The sequence below is a fragment of the Bactrocera neohumeralis genome, chromosome 3 (genome assembly GCF_024586455.1).
Source record: "Bactrocera neohumeralis isolate Rockhampton chromosome 3, APGP_CSIRO_Bneo_wtdbg2-racon-allhic-juicebox.fasta_v2, whole genome shotgun sequence".
Taxonomy (NCBI): domain Eukaryota; kingdom Metazoa; phylum Arthropoda; class Insecta; order Diptera; family Tephritidae; genus Bactrocera; species Bactrocera neohumeralis.
Window position 1 is genome coordinate 27,109,081 of NC_065920.1, and position 23,119 is coordinate 27,132,199.

Consider the following 23,119-nt stretch of genomic DNA (forward strand, 5'->3'; position numbering starts at 1 on the left):
AAAAAAAAGTTCTTGTATGGATTTTTTTTTATTTGTGAAGGGTATTCTAGCTTCGGTGCAACTGTACTTAAGGTCTTCTCTTGTGTTGACCTCTCTCTTGTTTTTACATTGATATTTGTAATTGTTATTATTGGAAATAAGAATGCTTCGCTTGCTTGCGCTGATGACTTCTTAATAGCTTTGGTTCTTTCAACTCACTATACATAGAAGTATCCGTATATGAAAATATATGTATTCTTAATGATTAATTTTGATTACAATTGAAAAAACGAAATACAATGTATTTTTAGCAAAAACAAAATTTGAAATTCTTGAAAAAGAAATGATTTCATAGTTAGGCAATAAAAATGGAACATGTGGGTTTCGATAGGCTTATCGGACACTATCATGTCTTGAACTTTGACCGTTAGTCATTTGCTCCTTGCAAATTATGGAATATACTTCACTACGTGCCTACTTATAACGATCCGCACTTCCATTAGACAGCTGCAAAACAATTTAATTTGTTGCTTAATGTATTTTTAGAATTATCTACCGTGAAATACGAAGTGTACATAAAGGGTGTTTTTATGAGACATGTGGCTTTCAAGCAGAAATGAAAATCATCATCGATTATTTATTATAGCCTAAATTATTGGCTATTGTTATTGGAAAGAGAAGCGTGTGCCATTATCTTTAAATATTTTATAATATTGTTTTATTATATATAAATATATTTTATTTATGAGGGCGTATGTCAGCAATAAATCACCGAGTATTATCTTCCAAGGCTTTAATCGTCACGGGTTTATCTGCGTAAATAAGCGACTTTACTTAAGCCCACAGAAAATAGTTCAGCGATGTTAAAGGGCACGATCTCGGAGGTCACGCCATACACCCACGACGCGAGATAATGCGCTTACCAAAAGTTTCCTACCATAAATTGATTGTTTCGTAGACTGTATGGCAGGTAGCGTCTTCTTGTTAGAATCAAAGGTCGTCCACATCAACATCATCCAATTCAGGCACAAAAAGTCAATAATCATGTCCCTCTAGCGTTCCCCATTGAATGCAACATTACGACCAGCTAAAATTTTGAAGAAATATAGACCAATGATTCACCAAACAGTGACTTTTTGATGATGTAAAATCGTCTCAGCAATGGATTGTGGATTATCATCGTTCCAAATGCAACAATTTTGTTTATTAACGTACCCATTGAATCAAAAGGAGTTTCATCACTGAACAAAGTTTTCTTTTGAATTGTGAGTTGGAATTTGTAAGCCCGCAAACCAAGATCCTTCTTCAAAATCCTCCATGAAGTGGATGAGCACGGCTTCAATTGTAGCTCACGATGGCGAAAGTACTCATTCAGGTTCTCTTCGATACTCTGCTCCACAGAGCAGGAATAGCGTCTGCTTCAGAGGATAAGCATTATCCACTAGAGCAAACGTGATGCAAATCTGATCTATGGTTGCCCGAATTACCGACTCTTCTTGGCGATTATGAGAACAGAATATTGGACGCAGCTCGCGATCCGTCTCGATAACCGAACCATTATTTTGGTAATACATTTGCAAATTTGTTTCTTTTGTTCTTGCCCAAAAAAAGTTTTTTTTTCTTTCAAGAACCTTTCATATTTAACGCACTTCTGTCCCCTTTTTGGATTTCATGTAATACGAGTATCATTGAAATCTACGAAAAAGAAATGGAAGTAACTCGATATTCTAATAAGTTAATTGAAAACTCCCCCGGCCTACCATAGTAAAAAACATTTTTTGGCAAAATCCGTTTATTATTATTCAAAGAGCAGACGAGTTGGCAAAAGCAGGAGCTTTCCTTAAGGAATCCGATTCAGAGCTAATACCAAGTTCCCTAGGATCGATCAAAATAGAAATCAATAGACAATTTCAACAAGATGGAAAAACATAACAAAATGTAATATAACTAAACAATTATGGCCAACATATGACAGAACATGCGTTCAAAATGGGTATGCCTTACAACAACATCTGCCGAGGCTGCGTAATAGCTGGGAACAAGGAAACAGTTTTCCACTTTCTCTGTGAATGCCCAGCCCTATCACAGATCCGACACAGAACATATGGAATTCATCAAGCACCAAACCTTGAATGGATTTCCACAAAAAGCATATCGGACATAAGTAGCTTCATCGAAACCTCAAAATGATTTTAAAGAGAAGTTGAAACGTGATAGTAAATATAAAAGGTCTACGAATAGTGCAACAAAATGGCACAGCCAGTGCTAATTGAGCCCGAACGACAACAGGGCTGCACTCCTACCTACCTACATACCTATTATTCAACATACTTGTAGTTCCCTTCAGGGGTGACTCACTAATTATAGCGACTCTCCAACTTTTTGATAAAATTTTTGTAGTAGGATAAGTACTTTGCTTCAAAATAGGCATCAGTTTCGGCGATAATGCGACGAAAATATCTTCCCAGCGAGCATTCTTTTGAGATCTGAGAACAGGTAATAGCCGCTGGAGGGCAGATCTGGATAATGCGGTGAATGCGGAAGCAACTCGAAGCCCAACTCATGGATTTTTGCCATCGTTTTTACTGACGCGTAACACGGTGCATTGGCTTGGTGAAACAAATCTTTCTTTTTTTTTCAAATGCATTTTACTTTACGGACTTTCAAAATTATTTTATCGGCTTTTTTGATGTTTCCGTCGGTAACAACCTCTTCTAGGCGTCCACTCCGTTCACTGTCTTCGAGCTCATTTCACCACGTCTTAAGTTAGCATACCAATCCTTGATTGTTGCTTTTCCTGTGGCAGTGTCTGGAAACTCATCATCAAGCCAATTTATTGCTTCAACTGAATTTTTTCCCTTCAATAAGCAATATGTTATCAAAACGCGAAGTTCCTTTTTATCCATTTATTTCACAATAACAAAAGTTGATCCACTCAGAATGATATTATTCACAAATGATCCAGCAGCTGTCAAATTTATACATACATGCGCCTTTTAAAAGTTAGGTCTAACTAAAAATCATATGGTTTTAATTCCAGTATCACCATCTATGTCACAGGCCGGAAATTTTTCAACCGATCTGTAAATGTTCTAAAGTCGTCAAGCTAATCAAGCTGGATAAAAGACTTCTTACATCATTCTGCCTTATAAAAATTTTGGAAATCGGTTGGTTGATTTATGAGGGTTATATTTCATTTTATTTAAAATTTAGTTCTCTGTGTAAATAATAAGACGAAAACAGTCAAGTTCAGTCATGCTTTCATGTTTCCGACTACATCTAACCGCATAATTGAAGTTTCGTATAAAGTAAAAGTAGAGTTCATACGACAATTTCTCTAATATCCGTACTTACCCTGCAAAAAATGCGACAAGTCTGGAATATGCCCGCGATTACTAGCAAAGAAAGATGTAACAAACACTACTTTTGCTCTTTTTATATGGTTCAAACTGTTCGCTTTAGTTTAAGTATGACCTATGTAGAGACTAATTCTACTCTTTTTAACCGAATACCTACAAAAGTAGACTAACTGTATTCATGTACATATATAAAGATTTAACGAATTCATCACTAACTATAGCCAAAAGATATTCATTTGGGATTAATTAGTTTCTAATTGTGTCATAAAGGTATAACTCGGAGGCTCCGAATGTGACCCTATTGAGAGTAATCCGGAAGTACTCTTTGTAAAGATTACTCACACAAATTTTTGTTGGTTAAATCTAAATAAATAAAACTTAACAAATATTTTATTTATCTAAAAATAAAAGAATATTTTCGCCAGTTTATTTATATGCCATAGAGTGTCTTTGATGCATTGCATGTGTACATAATGGTAGCCGGTCGGTTCAGATAACGTGGGATCATGTGTAAATAGTTACTGGAGATAGTAAAATGTATCTTTCCTATAAAGTGAAACAAACACCTTCTGAAGTACAGCGATTAGCGGAAAATTAGGAAATGAAATGAAATGAAAAATACCAACTTATTCTTCTCACTCACTTATTAGGACACTCACTCTCACTTAGTATATAAAGACACGCCTTAAAAGAATTTCAAGTATTTGAGACGTAGATTTATACTTTGAGGGTATATTTTATTTAATGCTAGTAAAATTCTTAAACGTTTTCTTTCTTTAAAAAACTTGTACTTCTGCTTACAAAAAGTAGTTATGACTATTGTTCATTTAGTTCTTGTTTTGTAGTAGAAAGGGAGGTGTTGGTTAATTACTTACCTATTTGATCGAAAAAAAAAAACAGGTGAACCTTGCAACCAGCATTTATTCTTATTTTATATTATTAAGCAATTGGTATATGCTTCGTTAGTAAAGATGTTTTCCTTTACTGAACTTAAGTGCAAAGTTATTTTACAAAATTGGCGAATCGAACGAGCTAATGTTGGAATGTTGGACTTGAAGCATTGGAGCTTTGCCAGAAATGATCAATTGACAAGAATTGTGAAGACATTAACAACTTAGAAAACGTTCTTGATTTCTTTGACGAATTTATTAGGTTGTCTTGAAATGATATTTTTATGATCTCAACTGTAGGCTCCATTATACAACATCTAAGATATGAAATGGCGTGAGAATTTAAACCAAGAATTGTATATCAAATTATCTACTTTTTAAATATTTTAAGCAAATTCAACAATGTGTAAATCTTATTTGCATTACCATATCTCAACTCAAATAAAAGATATTTCCCTCTAAGTTCGCCAAACGCTTACATTCCCAACTGAATTAGACAGATCTCGCTGATAGTGAGCACACAAAAGCTCTATGGTTTTAAATTTGGATACCATTCAGCTTCAGCATCTTATGCAGTTCAGACTATATCTAGAAGATTTCTTATTTGAAGTTATCATTCTTAAGTGCGCCTTAGTTTTACGCGTTTTCACAATATGACAGCTACAATTGAGTTAAGCAACGATGCTTTGCGTAGACTTTGCCAGAGCTATTACAAGTACAATAAGTTCGAACAGCCACGTACACTAGAGGTTCTCAGTTATGAGCATTCTGCCAACGCAGACACCGTCACTGGATTTTTTGGTCGTCACCAGTTCCTCACGCTCAAAGTTCGCAGAGTTGATGTCGAAGGAAATGAGCATTTGGAACAAGTGCGCTTTTTCACCAAAACTCCACCATTGGAATTGGCATCTCGTATGGAGTATGTAGAAGAGTTTGGTCTCTACAAAAAAGAGGTTAGTGTATACCGTCAGTTATTGCCGCAATTGCAAAAAATTATACCACATGTGGCGCCTAATTGCTACTACGCGGACGAGCGCCTACTTGTCTTCGAACATCTTGCGGATCAGAAATTCCGCATGGCTGCCGGTCGTGACGGCATTCTCAACTATGATCACCTACATTGTGTGTTGAAAACACTTGCAGCGCTGCATGCCAGTTCCATAATCTATGAAGTGCGTTGTGGACGCAAGTTGAATGAGCTACATCCCGAGGCTGTGGTGGAGAACGCTTATCCGTTGGGCATTCCGGAGACTCACGTGCGTAAACAAAATTTCAATAATGCAAATCGAGTATTTGCGGAACTGATAAAATTACTGCCGAAATATCAAGAGGATTTGGACTTTATTTTAATGGAGTTTCCGAAACGCATGGCTGCGATCTACGAATTAGCACAGACGTCGGACAAATATCGAAACGTATTTTGCCATGGCGATCTTTGGGCGAACAACGCCATGTTTCAGTATGGCGATTCTAGTAAGACGCCCATACAGTGCCGTCTGGTGGACTTTCAGCTTAGCCGTTATGCACCACCCATGGTAGATGTGATAACAATACTCACCATACCGACAAGCAGTAGCTTCCGTAGGCAATATTTAACTGAATTATTCGATGACTACTATAGTTTTATGTCCAAATTCTTGGAGCAGGGAGCAACTCAATATTGAAGAATACTTGACGCGCCAAGAGTTCAATGAGACGGCAGACAAATTCCGCATTGTTGGACTTATTGAAAGTCTATTTTTCTCCCACTTGACGCTTCTGCCGCCAGAACTGGCAGAAGCTGTAACCTCGTCGGCGAATGGTTTCACCGACTTTTTTGATGCCAAACGTGTGGAGATGTGTTTGGCAGCTTTTCGCACCGATGACATATACCGGGAAAGAATGACGGACATGCTGGAAGATTTTGTCGATACTTTTGTGTTAAATAATCGAAATTAGTTTTTGTAAATGTGCACGTTTGATGAATGGAAATCAAAATAGAACAAAAAAAAAATATTAGTAAAAGTGTTCTAATATATTTGGTTTTCAATCCTCTACCAAAAAACGAAAATTTAAATATTCGTTAATTGAATTTAGAATTAAAGTTTTTAACTCCTCTCGATCGCCCCTCTTAAATAATGCATGTGTACCTTTGAACACTAATTTTCTGTTATTTCTTTTTGTTGTCATCACGGTTGATATTAGTTGCTCCCAGGTGCGCCCCCAAATTGCTATTGATAGCGGAATTGTTTACTTTTAATCGTAAATTGTTTTTGTTTTGCTTTATTATTTTACGTATGCATTTTTTTCTTTATGCACTGTCGCTAAGCGAAAAAAAGTCTATTGGTGGAGTAGCAAAAAATGCCTTATTGACTTCTTAGAATTGCGTTTTAATAATAAATAATCTGGTAGCAATAAAAGCATCCTTCGATCGATTTACGTATTAGTCGTAATTTTTTTTCATTGAATTATAAAATTCATAAGAAATAAAAAATGTTCCCAAAAATAATCAAACTTTAACTGTTCATATCTTTTAAACGTTTGGGTTTACGAAAAAATCATAAGAGACCATATTTTAGAGCATTCAATTTCCTACAAAACCTAATTAACAAGATATTTTTTCAAGTAGTTGGAAGCGAGACATAAATTTTTCTATCTGATAATAAGAAAAAATAGAAAACCGTTAGGCGGAGGACCTTCCCGTTACAATTAAAAACTCATATTTGGAGAGGCTTTCTTAGAGGTGTCTGGGAACCTACTAATGTACATTAGAGTGCTTCAAATGATTCTTTACAATTTTTTCAACTTACGAACCCAAATGTTGCTGTTTGTTGTAATAAATTCACAAATAAAGAACATTCCATACAAGCACTTGATTTCAGATTGGTATGTATTAGACCAGTTCGCGTATATCTTTACAGAAAGGCGGACAGACGGCTGGTTCAACTCAGCTCTTTATTCGGTAGTTCCTTTTGACGGATTCAAACTTCGAAGTAAAGTTAATATACTCTCTTCAGGGTATACAAACCCTCAAATATGAGTCTTATAGCTCAACTCTAGGCGGCCGCTATTTTAATTTTCGTTTCTCGTATAATTCACATGGGAAAAATTATGTTTTATAGTAAAATTAAATTTACACATAACTTACGCAATTATTTACAAAAAATCTTTTTATATTATCCAAGTTGGGCCTTTGAGCTTTACTAAACAAAGTATGATTATCTTTATAAAACGAGTAGACCAGGGAAGATAATTTTTGAAAAAAAAAAAAAATCATTTTGGCTTCATACCATAGAAGAAGAAAGTTGAAATAACAAAAAAGTGTGCGCTGTAAGACTCAGGAAAGCTGAGCATATGAAGAGATCCGAACAAGGACCCCAAAATTCCCCCTACTTCAATTTTAGTCCTGAAAATTTGGGTCACGCAAAGGCCACTCGGCGCGGCTTTTTCTCTACTCACATGCCGACGAAGGATACGTAAATGAGGTGGCTGGAAGAGGAATAGTGAGCTTTTTTATGGATCGAAGCTAGAAGGAAATGTCTTAGAGAGAGTTTTCTGTTAGGAGCTTTCTGTCAACCTTAGCCTTAGGCTACCGAACTTTGTCTTTCAGGAAGCAGCGGCTGTTATTAAGATGTCGGTAGCGGCGGAGCGGCAATACTTGTGTTGAGCTCGTTAACAGTGCGCTCAAAGCTAGTCAAGGAGTCAACTCGAAATTCATTCAGCTTCTTCATCATTAGGCTCTTTAGGGTGCCTAGAATCGCTGGTAACTGCAAAGCCGATGAGCTAGCCAGAAAGGGCTGGTGGTTTGGTTAATTACTTACCTATTTTATGGAAAAAAATCAGGGGAACCTTACAACCAGCATTTATTCTTAATAATTTAATTAAGATTATTAATATAATTCAGAATTTGGTATATGTTTCATTAGTTAAGCTGTTTTCCTTTACCGACCTTATGTGCAAAGATCTTATACAAAACTGGTGAATCGAACGAGCTAATTTCGGAATGCTCGACTTGAAGCATTGGATCAATTGACGAGAGGGCACCTTTGCCCCGCTTACAATGGAATGGGACCAAGTTGGATCTCCATTTGCGTCTTGAGTTCGGTGTGATCATTAGCCGGAACGGCGTCCTAAGTTGTGCAAATGAGATTCCTATTATTATAACCTAACCTAACCTAATATTTTTATATTCCAAATTTGCTTTAAGCTATTTATTTTTCCACCTTATTTTCACTTAATATCGGAAAACCTCCAAATTTTCAATCGGAAATTCTCACTTTATAAAGATTTTTTGGAATCCGAAAAGAACTAATTATTTGTATTCACTTTAAATTTTCGAAATACATTGAGACAGAAGAGCACCTGGAAATTGAAATTAAATTTGCTTAGTTGACAGGGCTGTCCTTAATTACTATGCGATCTGTCAATCAGTTGGTTAAGTCGCTGCATCCACCACAGTAGTGCGCTACGATTTTTACAATGAATAAAAATATCGAACAAACAATTTATCTCGAATTTTGCATTTCTAACCGAATTTCGTGTGTAGAATTGTTGTGAATGTTGGGGTTCAGTTTTATCAAAAACACAAATCAACGAACATGCCTCGTTCTAAACGACCTGCGACCTCTTCAACTGATGAAAATATTAAAAAAAAAATGGAAAATATGGTGCAAGAAAATTGTCAGGCAAGTGTTAGAGAGATGGCAAGAGAGCTCGACATCTCTTGCGAGTCCGTCCGAAAGATTTTGGAGAATATATTGCTCGACTTGTCCCGATAAAGCTGATTTTTTTAAAGAGTACTATTGTGACCGAGTTTAACGCAACAAGTAAGAAAGCGCTAAGTTCGGGTGCAACTGAACATTTTATACTCTTGCAACTTGCAAGAATCAAGCCAGGGAAATATTTTATATTTATTAGTTTTGCGAAAGATTTATGGTCCTTTGCGCATTGGCCACGGCGAATATCGCATTCGATGGAAGTATGAGATATACGACGACATTGACATACTTGTAGTTCAGCGAATTAAAAGACAGCGACTACGCAGGCTAGGTCATGTCGTCCGAATGGACGAAAACACTCCAGCTCTGAAAGTATTCGACGCAGTACACACCGGGGGAAGCAGATGAAGAGGAAGACCTCCACTCCGTTGGAAAGACAAGTTGGAGAGGGATCTGGATTCGCTTGAAATCTCCAATTGTCGCCATCTTGCGAAAAGAAGAAACGACTGGCGCGACCGCATAAGCGATTTCTACGCCAGTAAAGAATAAGAAGACATAAGAAAGTAAGGCGAACGCCACGTACTAAATTTTATCGAAATCGTTTGATCGGGTCCAGAGATATGGGTTTCACCAAAAAGTGGGCGGTGCCATACCCATAAACCAATTTTCACACCTCACAGCTCACAGAAAGCTCTCTCATAGCATCTCGGTGGTAAAATTTAATGTTTCTGGCGTATGCAGTCTTTGATTTATCGCGCTTTTAGTAGTTTTTAACAGTACCGTTATATGGTAAGTGAGTAGGGTTGTACTCCGATTTCATCCGTTTACACAGTGTTACAGCCTGCACGGAAGAACAGACAGACAATCAACCGGATTTCAAGTTTTCTTGTCATCTTGATCATTTATATATACAAGGTGCGTTCCAAAGTAAACATTTTTGAATCTAGCGCCCCCTGGTGGCGCCATCTATATGTCGACTGGTGCGTTAGTATCTGTTATCTTTATCGATTGTCCAGTGAGTATTTCATGATATTTTATTGATTGGGAGTGAAGTTATTGCGTTTTAAGTGTCAGTATGTTTGTGTTATCGGTGCGAAAATGAGCTTCGAACAAAGAGCCAATATTAAATTTTGTTTTCAAATTGGTAAAACTTTTACCGAAACGTTTCAATTGATGAAACACTTTTATGGCGATGATTGCCCATCCCGTAGCAGAGTGCACGAGTGGTTTCAACGCTTTCAAAGTGGTGGTCATGGACATCTCCAAAACATCGATTTATCGCATTTTGACCAAACATGATCAAAAATTGCTCAGAATCCAACATTCGAAGGACATCCTATGACCGATTATTTGACCAAAAATCACATTTTAACCATTCACCACTCCTCGTATTCACCTGATATGGCACAGTGCGACTTCTTCTTTTTCGGAAAAATGCATTTACCCATGAAAGGAAAGCGTTATGCAGACATAGAGGCCATTCAAAGGGCTTGCACCGGCATACTGGCGGCCATACCGGCCAACGAGCTAAAACACTCGTTTGACATGCTTTTGGACTATGCAAAAGCTGTATTGAAGCAGAAGGAGACTATTTTGAATAAACTAAATTGATTTTATTGAAAAAAGCATTTGTTCTGTTTCTTTTTTTGAAGTCCTGTTTACTTTGGAACGCACCTTGTATATAACCCTATATCTATCTCGATTAGTTTTAGGTGATACGTACATCCGTTAGGTGAACAAAACTATAATGCTCTGTAACAAATCATGAAAACGGTCAACCATATTTGGCTCCCGAGATAAGCCTCTGCGGATAAATGTTATTATTTTATTTATTATTATCATTACAATATTTTCTCACGCAATATCTAATAATATCTTCCAAGCCATTAAAAATACTAAATCCTTATGGAACTGTTGTTTTTTTTTATTCCAGCTAATTGAAATGTCCACACACACAATGCCGCCACTGAGTCTGCTGGCTGCCGATTTTGTGAAGTCTCTCTTAAAAACTGCCGATACGCAAGAGAAAGACGAAGCAGTGCAGGCGGAGAAAACAAACAAACCCTTGTATAATAGAAGAAAAATGCTTAATGGTGGGGCGGCTGTTTTTATGAATGGACATGACGGTCACTCGACCGATGATGATGAAAGTGCCGAGGAAGAGTTGGATGACGCTGCAAAAGTGAAAGTGAAAACGAACGAGACGAAGCGCAACACAACTAATGACGAAGATGTCGAGATGGTCGATGAGGCAACTGCCATGGAAAAACGGAAGAGTTTTATTGTGAAAAGCGAAGCAATCAATGCAAATGCGGCGAAAAGTTCTTTAGCCCAGCAGAGACACGACAACGAGGCACAGTTGAAACGTATTTCAGCATGTAGTGTAGAGTTAGAGTTTTGAAACAATAATTAGTTAAAGAGCTAGTAAGAATCTGACTACAACTGCTATTAACATTAATATAATACAATTTACAGTAATCGTTTTTTCTAAACGCTTAGTTCCTACTAAGCTAAATACATATATTTAAATCCGTTTCAATATGTACAATTTTGTATAACTGTAAAACACTCAAACCACAAATGTATCAATTTGTCTCATTTACTTTGCAACTGCGCAACACTTAATGTTTATGACTGCAATGAAATATTTTTAAAATATAAACTACATCCGTTGCAATATAATACAAATACATGATTTTGTTTGTTGACAACGAATCCTAAATAAAAATACATTTTTATAAGTATGATATTTTGGATGCATATACATATACATTTCTCAGTCAGGTGAGGTTAGGTTAGGTAAATAGGCTGATGTTTCGTGTGGCCACGAATAACTCCACTTGGATAACTAGAGAGCCCTCTCCGTTATGATGCTCAGAACTCTTAGGTATGCTCAGTCGCCAACTTAAATTAATTTTCCTCTCCGATTGATGAACCCGGCATGTGCGAGCACATTGTAGATCTCAGCGCGTGGTATTTTCTCCGCTTGCCGATCATATACCTACAAGTAAAAGTATTTTTTGAACTTCAATAACGGTATTGATAAACAATTTGGGCTAATTTACTTACCGGCTCCTCGCCCGGTCCGAACCAGCTGGATTTGGCTAGTGCCTCGCGCACTCGAGGCGTTTTGTAGAAGGGATTTCTCAGCGCGTTAGGTAAGGTCTGTTCATATGCATCATTTTCGATAACTGCGATGTGTGCATAGCGTTGTGGACGCGCCCATACAAGGCTGAAGGCAAAGCATAGCATGAAAAACCAAACTTGGATATTATGTTGAGTAAACCTATTAAATAAAAAAATAAGTAAAATAGTTAAATTCCAGAGCAGAGGAGAATTGAATTTGAATTTTTAAAGAGATTTTTTGAGAACACAAATGTTTTGTCGACATTTCTCCACTGAGTTGGGGTACGATTTTAATGTCATAAAAAATATGTTTATGCCTCTAACACAGGCTTCAGCATAAATGCGATTATTCGTTTGAAAGTTAGTGTTAAACCTCAATTTCAAAATTTTTTATAGAAACAACACTCAAGTAAAAAAACAACAAAAATCTCACAAATAAAAATAAATACTAATTAATACTTTTTCTCCAATTACTTCAAGGAGTAACTGATACTCCGTATGGCAAACATTTTTCTTTAATTTTTTTCTGAATCCCGACACCGTGATCCAAGTAGAAGTACTTGCTTTTTTTGACGTATCGTGCGTGAGTCGTGACAAGCTGTCATATTATTTTTGTGCAGTATTTATTGGCATTCGTCATGAAAATCCTGAACAATATTTACAAATCGTTCAACTTTTTTACGAAAATTCTCGTTCTGTAAAGAATGTGTTTCGCTCAACTTATGGTCAACATAATGGGCCGACTGAGCGTACTAATCGCAACACCATCATCCATCTTGAGACCCAGCAGTGATTATAATGTATAATATTCGACCGAATAGACCACGTCCAGCACACAGTGAAGAAAATATATTAGCTGTAGCTCAGAGTGTACACGAAGACCGCGGAGCCTTGATTCGCTGCCTTTCGCAGCAACTCGGACTGACGTATGGAACGACTTGGCCCATTTTACGTCGAGATCTTAAATTTAAAGCGTACAAAATACAGCTTGTGTAAAAACTGAAATCGCTCGATTTCCCCATCGCTTCTTTCTATGGGCTCTTGTGTTCTCAAAAAAACCAATTTCAAAGAACATCCGACGTTTTTGAGCCAAATTTTGTTCAGTTATAAAGCCCATTTCTGGCTCAATGGATATGTAAACAAGTAAAATTGCCGCATTTGGGACGAAAAGAAACCTGAAATGGGTATTCTAATCTAGAAGCTCGAATTTCTAGCTTTATTCAACAATTAATAAAAAGGAAGCACTAGATATTTTTATACTCTCGCAAAATGATTCTGGTGAGAACGTTTTGTTCAATGGCGATTGTTTGTAAGTCCTAAAACTAAAAGGTGTCAGATATAGGGTTATATATACCAAAGTGATCAAGGTGACGAGTAGAGTCGAAATCCGGATGTCTGTCCGTACGTCCGTCCATCCGTCCGTGCAAGCTGTAACTTGAGTAAAAATTGAGATATCATGATGAAACTTGGTACACGTATTTCTTGGCACCATAAGAACGTTAAGTTCGAAGATGGGCAAAATCGGCCCACTGCCACGCCCACAAAATTTCGAAAACCGAAATCCTATAAAGTGATCATAACTAAGCCATAAATAATTAGTTTTTTTGGAAAAGTGGGCGTGGCCCTGCCCCCTACTAAGTTTTTTATACACATCTGGGAAACTACTATAGCTATGTCAACCAAACAGCTACAGAGTAATTTTCTTCAGGCATTTCCATAAACAGTTCAAAAATGGAAGATGGATAATAACCACATCGTTACAAAGGATGTTGAAAATCCTAAAAGTGGTTAACGGGTGTAACAAAAAACGTCAGAAACAAAATTTTACGGAAGAAATGGCAGAAGGAAGCTGCACCCAGAAAAATTGAAAATTCGTCGCCTTGGACCAAAAACCATATCTAGCTATAATTAATTAATTTTAAGAAAAATAACAAAAATATGTCGCGCGATTATCAAATTCGATTATTACTTTATCATGCGACTGTATAAAATGTTCGGTGACGAACTTAGCCCTTTCTTACTTGTTTTATCATTTGTTTATTAAACTTAGAAAGTACACAACATAAATTTTTAAAAAAAAAAAACATCGAGTTATGCCTTGAAGAATCAAAAAAAGAGGCCGTGTCCTCATCGCCATGATTTCTACCCTTGTCGTTATCTGAAAAATAAAACAATGACAGATTCTTAATGAGTACGAATGTCCCTATGTCAAACAAATGTTTTTCAAAAAATGGCGGCTACTCAAAAAAAAAGGTCGATTTTTTTTAAATATTATAAATTTCAAATTTTTATTTTTTGTTGCTTCTAGTGATAGAGATACATATGTATATTTAAAGAATATTCATGCCAAATTTCAAATAAATCGACTGATTAGAACTTGAGATATTGTGGCTACCGCATCAAAAAAAGGAGTTTTGAGAAAAACGCGTTTAAAGTTTTACGTTATACGATATTCGCTCAACCGGTCTAGTTGCCACGTCACTAAAATGGCTATAACTTTGAAAATAATTTGAGTTTTGAAAAATCCTTTTAGGGAGATATTTTTGAATATCAAAACTATCGAATTATGAATTATGAAAAAATTCGATTTTTTTAAATTTGTAGACTAGAATACCCCCTTAAGGGATCCAAGAGCTGCCATTTCATCCAGAAAAACCAATGGTTTGGTGTGGTTTGTGTGACCGGTGGAATCATTGGTTCATATTTCTTTAAAATAATGCCGGAGAGAACGCAATTTGCCGATTTTGTTCGGATTCGATCTAGAGAAAACTCACAAGAACAGTAAAAAGATTGTTTAAGAACGACGGATTTCTGCGAAAAGGCTTTACTAGAACACTTGGCGACGCTTCTCAAGAATTTCCACCAGTTTTGAAATTATTCGACTAAATTAGGGTACTACCATATTCTTCCGCTAATTGCGATAGAAATCTCTCCCAAAACAATTTGTATTAAAGTAACATGGCGCATCAATTTCTGCAATTCTTCACAAAAAAATTCATTTTCAATGTGAACTTTTAATTTTGTCAAAGGAAATATGATTCTACTTATATAATACAATTCATTCACAAGACTTTTATTATTGTCCTAACCTACAAACTAACACACCGTGCAATACACTACTCTCGACTATGTGGATATCTCCGTTGTGAGTGATGACACTTAAGTAAACCGTAAACAATTAATAAAAGTAAAAAAGAACAATAGCAACAAAGAGCCGGAAAAACACGTACAAATTACGTATGTATCCAAATGTTTACAAAGTGCACGCTCAGTACTGTGAACACCAGCTAAAACGAACAACCAAAAATATTCGAAAGCGCATTTTTGCTTTCATTACTTTAAAATATAAACAGACTTGAATCCTCTAATATATATTAATTGTCGTTAGATTTTTGAGTGCAAGCTCAAAAACAGTATTCGCGGGAAAAATCGAAAAACATATACCCCTATTAAATTTTCAACTCCACTCAGTTGAATTGAAGTAAAAGCAATTCAACTTCAGATCAACCAAACTGTTTTTTTTTTTGGTATTAGGAACTTCAACTATTTTCAGTTGAAGTTTCATTGATGTTGCCAACCTGGAAACAAAAGATTTTAGCGATATTAAGCAGATGAAATTTTTTTAAACGAAAAATCAATACAACTCAACTCAGTCGCTTGGTAGAGCAATTGTAATTTTTTGAGTTGAAAAAGTAATACCACAAAAAAAATTATGTTTGACAACACCAAACCGACACTTTTTAGACGTATTGAGTTTACATCGACAATAACTAAGTATGTTCAAAATCAGATACCAAATTTTCGACTTCTGCGTAGGAATCGAATGCGTGTACCAACGATGGAAATAAATGGTAATCGGAGGGCGCCAAGTCTTGTGAATACGGCGGGTGGATGCTTTTCGCTGTTAGGCGCTAATTGGAGATTCCAAGTGTAGCCAGGTCCTTCTCCACCTGGTCTTTCAGGTGGATCGAAGTTCTTCCTCTTCCTCTGCTTCCCCCGGCGGATACTGTGTCGAACACTATCAGAACTGAAGTGTTTTGAACCTTTCGTAAGCGAAAGCGTAGCCGCTGTCTCCTAAATCGCTGATCGTTCCATCGACTGTGGTATTCGCCGTTGCCAATGCGCAAAGGGCCATAAATCTGCCGCAGAACTTTTCTCTCGAAAAATTTGGATTTTGAGGCTGAAGTTGTTGTTGGTATTAATGCTGGTTCCAAGCCAGACGAAATTATCTAAGACTTCGAAGTTATGATTGTCAACAGTTACGTGGAAGCCAAGTCGTGAGTTCGACGACTGTTTTTTTGATGACTGGAGATATTTTGTGTAGCCCACCTTCACTACAAGGCTCATTTGCTTCGCTTCTTTATCCAATCTAAAGAAAGCAGAGCTAACGACGTCGCAAAATTTCACAAGTTTGTTTTCGGTTTTCCATTTGTCTTTCAATCAATTCATATGGGGGTGCCACACTTTTGGATCTTTGCCATAGCTTTCAAACAGTCTGAAATTATTTGTTGTGCAACATTTAATATGGCTGCCATTTGCCTTTGACTTAAAGTATCATCTTCATCAAATATTGCTTGCAATGCCTTCGGACTTTTTGGTGGTCTTCCACGTTCTTCATTTCTCACAGAAAAATCATTATCTCTGAACCGTTGTAACAATCTTTTGCATGTTAGTTGTGACCATCGACAAGCATTCGATGCGACTTTGTAGCACTTTTCTTCAAATGGAAACAAAAATCTAATGCTTTCCGCAAAACATCACTTTTCGGTACGAAATTTGACATTTTCAACGCATTGAAAAAATATGACGTTTTTTCTTCAATGTGTTCTATTCAGTACCCGCCGATGGAGGTGGAGGTGGAGGTAGAGGAAGACATCCACACCGTTGGAGAGATCAGATGGAAAAGTACTTGGCTGCACTAGGCATCTCGAATTGGCTATAACCGCGAAGCGGTATCTACGCCAGTAAAGAAGACGAAGTACGGAAAACCGACTCAGATTTACAAACTTCAGTTACCCCATGGACTATGAACTTTACAACGATTTTTGAATGCTGACGTTCAGTTTTCTTAAGGATCAGTTTCATCAATTGTTTATGCATTGTTTGATTTGTTTAGTTCAAATTCTCGAGCGTAGACTGTGTGCAACAAACAAAAGCTTCCGGCAACTGCCACCTGAAACAATGGAACAACTAGCTGTAAACTTAGTAGTGCGACACACTAAAAAGCGGTAGCTCTGCCACCGTTTGAAAAGTGCGTTCACACTCGAAATGTGGCATGTACATACAAGTCTATCAGTTACGTCGTCCATTGGGTACTGTTGCTAAAATACATAACAGCAGGGCATAGTTTTTGTAACATCTCGACTTGAGAAAGTGTCTAGCGAAATTTAATGTATATGTTGTATGTATATATTTCCACATATCCACAAACCAGTATGAAATTGATGACAAGTAAACATTCGTTTAGTTGAATTTGCATGCGACAAAAATTTGAACCCAATAACATTTGGAACCTAGTTTGCTACAAAACATTTCCGCATTACATGCCGACTTGCCGGCTATCCACACGTTGGTCAAATGCCAAAGTCACTTCCCGACCATATTTACACGCTTGGCTGTTCAGCTGATTAAGGCGATTGAATTTCCTTGCCAAACAGCTGATTAAGTTTACGTTGCTTTTGTCAGCTGATAGGCATGTTGGCATCCAAATATAAACAGTTATGTTGATAGGTACAAGTTTTCTTTATTTGGATATGTTGAGCAGGCGCGCAAAAGTGTATCAGTTGGCCTTCTGTGAAAGTCAATTCGCATACTTGATTTTTGAAGGGATATCTCTTACATCTTGGACATGGAAGTACATTTGTATGTATAGTAATTGTAATTGTAGACAGCTTGTAGACAAAGCCTTTGAAATAGACTGGCCGGAAATTTAAAAAAATCTTCATATAAGAGTGTTCAGCAGCTGGCGTACACCGATGATTTGATATCATTGACCTCAACAACCGCGCCGTTAGGTCTGTTTTCTAAAGATTGGATAAGAAAGCGAAGTAAATGGGCCTGGTAGTGAAAGAGGGCAACACAAAATGTCTCATGTCATCAAATAAACGGTCGTCGAACTTATGACTTGGCTCCCACGTCAATGTGACAGTCATAACTTCGAAGTCGTAGATAATTTCGTCTATCTTGGAACCAGCATTAACACCAAAAACAACGTCAGCTTCGAAATCCAATGCAGAATAACTAAAAGACCAAACTCTACAAGTCACCACAGTATCCCCGACCTGCTATATGGTGGAGAGGCATGGACGCTGACCACATCTGATGAGTCGGCGTTACGAGTTTTCGAGCGAAGTTGTGCGGAAGATTTATGGTCGTTTGCGCATTGGCATCGGCGAATATCGCAGTCGATGGAACGATGAACTGTACGAGATATATGACGACTTTGATATAGTTCAGGAAACACTCCGGTTTTGAAGGTTTTCGATTCAGCATCCGCCGGAGGAAGCAGAGGAAGAGGAAGACCTCCACTGCGTTGAAAAGACCAGGTGGAGAAGAGCCTGCCTACGGTGTCTACGCTAATAAAGAAGAAGAAGAAGTAATGTTACACCCCAAATTTAGTTGAAATTGTTGATGTAGTTGTTTAAAAATATAATGATGCACGGTACACATTTTTATTTAATCTTTTTCATCTAATGATACGTTTGGGATATCGCAAGTGCGTACTTATTTCATACATAATATTAAGTTATACGGTAATTTTATATTTGGAAAGGGTTAAAAAGACGAGTAGACTCCAATTTTGCCAGTATTTTTTCGTGGGTCTACCTATTTCGAGCAGGCATAAAAGTTGCCACTGGCTTTATTGACTAATTTGCTTAATTATATTTACTTTTTCTGCTTGCTTCCTTCTGCGTTGCATATTCATGCGTAACAGTGTCACGTGCAACAAGTTGTCATGCGCAGGCAACCAGATCCCAAGTCATATGACAAGTGGCTACTTGTTGCCACAAGACTAATCAATTCGAAGGAGAAGTTGTACCCGCACGCGCCATTAAAATATGTTGTTGCCGCAGGAAAGCAAAAGTATGTTGAAACAAGCGATGCCGGTTCCGATTTTCACTTGCTTAACAGGTCTTGGTGGCATGTCAAACGCTATCACGCCAGACGTTACGCACTTGTCGACTAACTGCATTTTTAGGTTTCCTTGTTGCAAGCAGAGTTGACAAATATGTGCGTGTGTATGTACATCCCGATGCAGCACTATTACATATTTTTTTATAGAAAACGAGTTGATTGCGTAATTGTCACTTTCTTGGTTACTGTCACAATGCCACAACTATGACAGCCGCGTTTTATGGGTGAGTAGTTAAAACATCTTACAATCTAGGAAGGTGATTGAACGTATGTATTCATATGTATACGTATATAAGTATGCTTATGATATGCTAACCAGCTCCCAAGGGAATGCTTTAAAAGTAAGCAAAAAACTATAGATATTAGTGGCAGATCTACGGAGGATCCTAAAAATCAGAAATTTTAATAAAAATTCAGAAGAACTTACGAAGTAATATCAATAATCCATCCAGAAATAAATTCTGGAACCTCCACTGATAAATGTATCACATATGTATGTATGGTCCCACCGGTGATGTCTTGCTGGGTAATGCCTTCTCAATTGCGCAAGTCAAGAAATATTGTAATAAATATTCCCACACCTTTTCGCTGGCTTGCTAATTAATTTTTAGGGTATCATGCTCAAAACAATTCTTACTACTTCAGTTAAGTTTGGTGAAGTGAATGGGGGCACTTGCCATAGCAACCATACGACGATTAATTATACTATGACAATTCCTGCCATCATACTTTGGAACAACTTGAACAGTAAACCTGTAGCTGGGGTAATAACTGAAGCCGCTCGACCTACCCAGTCGACATCGCTTCGCTCTATGGGCTCTTGAAAAGTTCCAAGAAGATCCGCCTTTTTCTAGCCAATTTTGTTCAGCTATAAGACCCATTTCTGGCTCAATGGGTGTGTATAATAACCAAGAGAGCAGAGCAACCTGAAGCGAATCTCTTCAGTCAGCTCTCATTTCACCCAGAAGCAATAACGGTGTGATGTGGTTTGTGGGTCGGTGAAATCATCGCTCCATATTTCTTCAAAAATGTTGCCGTAAGTTAACCATCAGTGGTGACCGTATCGCCCTATAATAACCGACTTGTTGATGCCCGGAATTGAATCTCATGATCTCAGTGACATTTGGTTTCAACGAGACGGCGCCACTTCCCACACATCACATCAATCAAGGGATTTATGGAGAGAATACTTTGGTGAGGAAGTTTGGTCACCAAGATCTCATCGTTAAACTTTTTCCTGTGGGGATATGTAAGGTCTAAAGTCTATGCGGGTAATCCCTTTTCGATTGCCTGGAAGCAATCACTCGCCAGTTACCAGCCGTAATGCTCGAACGGGTCATGGAAAATTGCACTCAACGGATGGATCATTTGAGACATAGCCGCGGCCAACATTTCAAAGAGATAATCTTCAAAAAGTAAATGCCAAAGAATGTTCTTTGTTAAATATTCCCCCGCTAAGTCAGGCACTTTACGTAATTTTACACTTACTGCCAACACACTTCTTCTGTAAGTAAATGGCAGCGAAGTCAGCTTCTAGTCTGAAATAATCCCCCTATTGGTCGCGTGCAATAAGGGTTATTTTAAGATACTTAGTAAGCTCCCGTGTCTACCCAATAAAGTCGAAAGAAAGCTTTCTTGTTCTGACAAAATAGTGTGCTCACTGCAGGGAATATATTTCTGTACACAAGCCATGCGGTTTTGAAATCATTAAAGCCTCTTAGAGCTTCATCAAAAATGGTAAAATAATGTCTTGATCTCTTTGTGGAGCTAACATCCTATTTCAGGGTATCTCTGGTAAGTCTGAAGCAGATGAACTAGCCAGAGCAGGCTCCACTACCTACAATGAGAATGCAGAAAAAAAGGAAATTATATGCCTCTAGCTACTTGTAGATGTTTAATCGACAAATATGTTAGATATACTAGATGAGTCCCGGAGACGTGCCCAACAAGCAGTCAGCTTGGTATGAACGAAATATGGGCCGCACATGCCGATTATTAAAATGACATAAGAACGCTAGTTGGAGTGTTAACAGGGCACTGTCTAATTGACAGACAAGCCGGTAGACTAGGAGCACCATGTAATGACTGTTGTGGTATGGAATCTGTCAGGAGGTAGAACAAGAGGATATTATCAAACAATGCAAAGTTTTGTACAGGGAAAGAATTATCGATCAAGGATTTCTTGACGTTCGGAGCAAGGTATACGAAGATTCTTTAATATATTTTCAATTATACAGAAGTTTTCCGATAAATGCAAATTTTTACAAGTTTTAAGGCGCTTTCCAGTGTTTTGGTATTTTTTTCACTGAGCGCATAATTAACCTTGAAATAGCTTGCAAAGCCGAAGCGTAATGTTAGATCAAATCGTGTTAAATGTATACAACAAGTTTGTTCATTTTTCAATGCATTGTTTCCTCGCTCTTTCTCAATTTAAAGCCTAAGCAATAGAAGAAATTACAAACAAGCATTGCTTATGAGTTTTATCACTCCCTAAATCTAAATTACCCACAAAGTCGTTTAACATTTGTAAGCCTACAAGCTAATACATGATAAAATTCGCTGGCAGTGTCGGTAAGCACAAATACAACAAATAGTTATTTTGCCAGTGAAGTAAACATTCGTCGACCTCACTTGACTTTTGCGCCACTTTGGACACTTCTGGTATTATGTATGAATTTATGCTGCGCTGTTGTTGTGACAAATAGCGGACATTAGCCGTCAATTTGTTGTCTGTTACGGCGTGTTCCACGAATGTTAATTTCTGTCAAATTGTTTACAAGTGTCTACAGTTTTCAATTCATCTTTGCTTTGCTTGGAGTTATGTTCGTTTTTGTTTAACTATTATATTTACTAAAATTTGCGGTTCGCCAAAAATTTACATGCCACAACACAAAACAAAATATCTTGTAACACACATACAAGTATAATTAATTTTCAACTCAGACTTAGCGGTTTGTTTACAGTATTCACGTTACCGCAAAGCTAATATAATCACTGATTTACAATTAGGTTAAGGTGAAACTTTAAATAACCAATTGCACTACGCTCATTGAATGCTAAATAAGCTAATTTAGGCAAGCAAGTTAAAAATTATGTGATGTAAGACAAATTAATTCATTCATACAGACACATTTGATTGTTTGAACTTCTCGCCTTATTTGTGGTGGCACGCGCCCTGATGATCTGCGATAAAATGTGGACCCTACCAAGTTAAGTTTAAAGACGCCTTCGAACATTTGCTGGATCGTACAACATCAAAAAAAAGACATGAATAAACGTCAACTTCGGTTTGGTAGCGCCGAAGCTATAATACTATTCACAAATATAGTACAAAAGATTCCGCACAAGAACTGCATTTGTTTGGTCAGTTTGTATGACAGTTATAAGCTATGTTGGTCCGATCTGAACAATTCCTTCGGAGGTTGTACTCTTGCCTTGGAAAATAATCCACACCAAATTCTTAAGGATATCTCGTCAAGTGGAAGAGGCTTGCATCCAATCTAATCACTTGATTCTGTCCAATCAATTTGTATGACAGATGTATGCTACGTATAATGGTCCGATATCGGCGCCTTCGACAAGTGAGCAACTTCGTGACGAGAAAAGGATGTGTGTAAAATTTCAGATCGATACCTCAAAAACTGAAGGACTCGTTCCGTACAGACGGACATAGCTAAGTCGACTCAGCTCGTCACGCTGTTTATTTATACATTCTGACAAAAAAGGACCCGGAAATTGTAAATAAAATTCCCTGGTAAATGATATTTCAAAGCAGTGTATTTTGCTAAGTCCCTGTCGTGCGACTTCTTCAACCTGCTGCTGGAGAAAATAATTCGAGCTGCAGAACTTAATCAAGCAGGTACAATCTTTTATAAGAGTGTACAGCTGCTGGCGTATGCCGATGATATTGATATCATCGGCCTCAACACCCGCG

General features: G+C 37.4%; 3 protein-coding genes across 3 annotated transcripts in view; 2 read left to right on the top strand and 1 right to left on the bottom strand.

The window, feature by feature from the left end:
* LOC126753262 (WD repeat-containing protein 75) overlaps positions 1-11,615 on the top strand; it is a 28,879-nt gene extending 17,264 nt beyond the window's left edge. Inside the window, exon 11 of the mRNA XM_050464535.1 lies at positions 10,859-11,615. Coding sequence (XP_050320492.1) covers positions 10,859-11,326 — 468 coding nt within the window. The 3' untranslated portion in view covers positions 11,327-11,615. The remainder of the gene's footprint in view (positions 1-10,858) is intronic.
* Positions 4,805-6,241, top strand: LOC126753281 (uncharacterized). The gene is given in 2 exon segments (XM_050464610.1): positions 4,805-5,871; positions 5,873-6,241. Coding segments are annotated over 2 exon segments (1,284 nt in total). The 5' UTR covers positions 4,805-4,881; the 3' UTR covers positions 6,167-6,241.
* LOC126753321 (uncharacterized) lies at positions 11,607-12,252 on the bottom strand. The gene is made up of 2 exons (XM_050464676.1): positions 11,995-12,252; positions 11,607-11,926 (listed from the first exon to the last, which is right to left on the bottom strand). Exons 1-2 carry the CDS (start codon positions 12,175-12,177, stop codon positions 11,831-11,833), a joined length of 279 nt encoding a protein of 92 aa, XP_050320633.1. The 5' UTR covers positions 12,178-12,252; the 3' UTR covers positions 11,607-11,830.
* Positions 12,253-23,119: the final 10,867 nt, after the last annotated feature.

What these genes read in the sequence shown, in the direction of transcription:
- LOC126753321 (XM_050464676.1), bottom strand. Translation starts at nt 12,177, where the DNA reads ATGCTATGCTTTGCCTTCAGCCTTGTATGGGCGCGTCCACAACGCTAT. An exon ending in TCGGACCGGGCGAGGAGCCG is followed by an intron (nt 11,927 to 11,994) that starts GTAAGTAAATTA and finishes TTTTACTTGTAG; the next exon opens with GTATATGATCGGCAAGCGGA.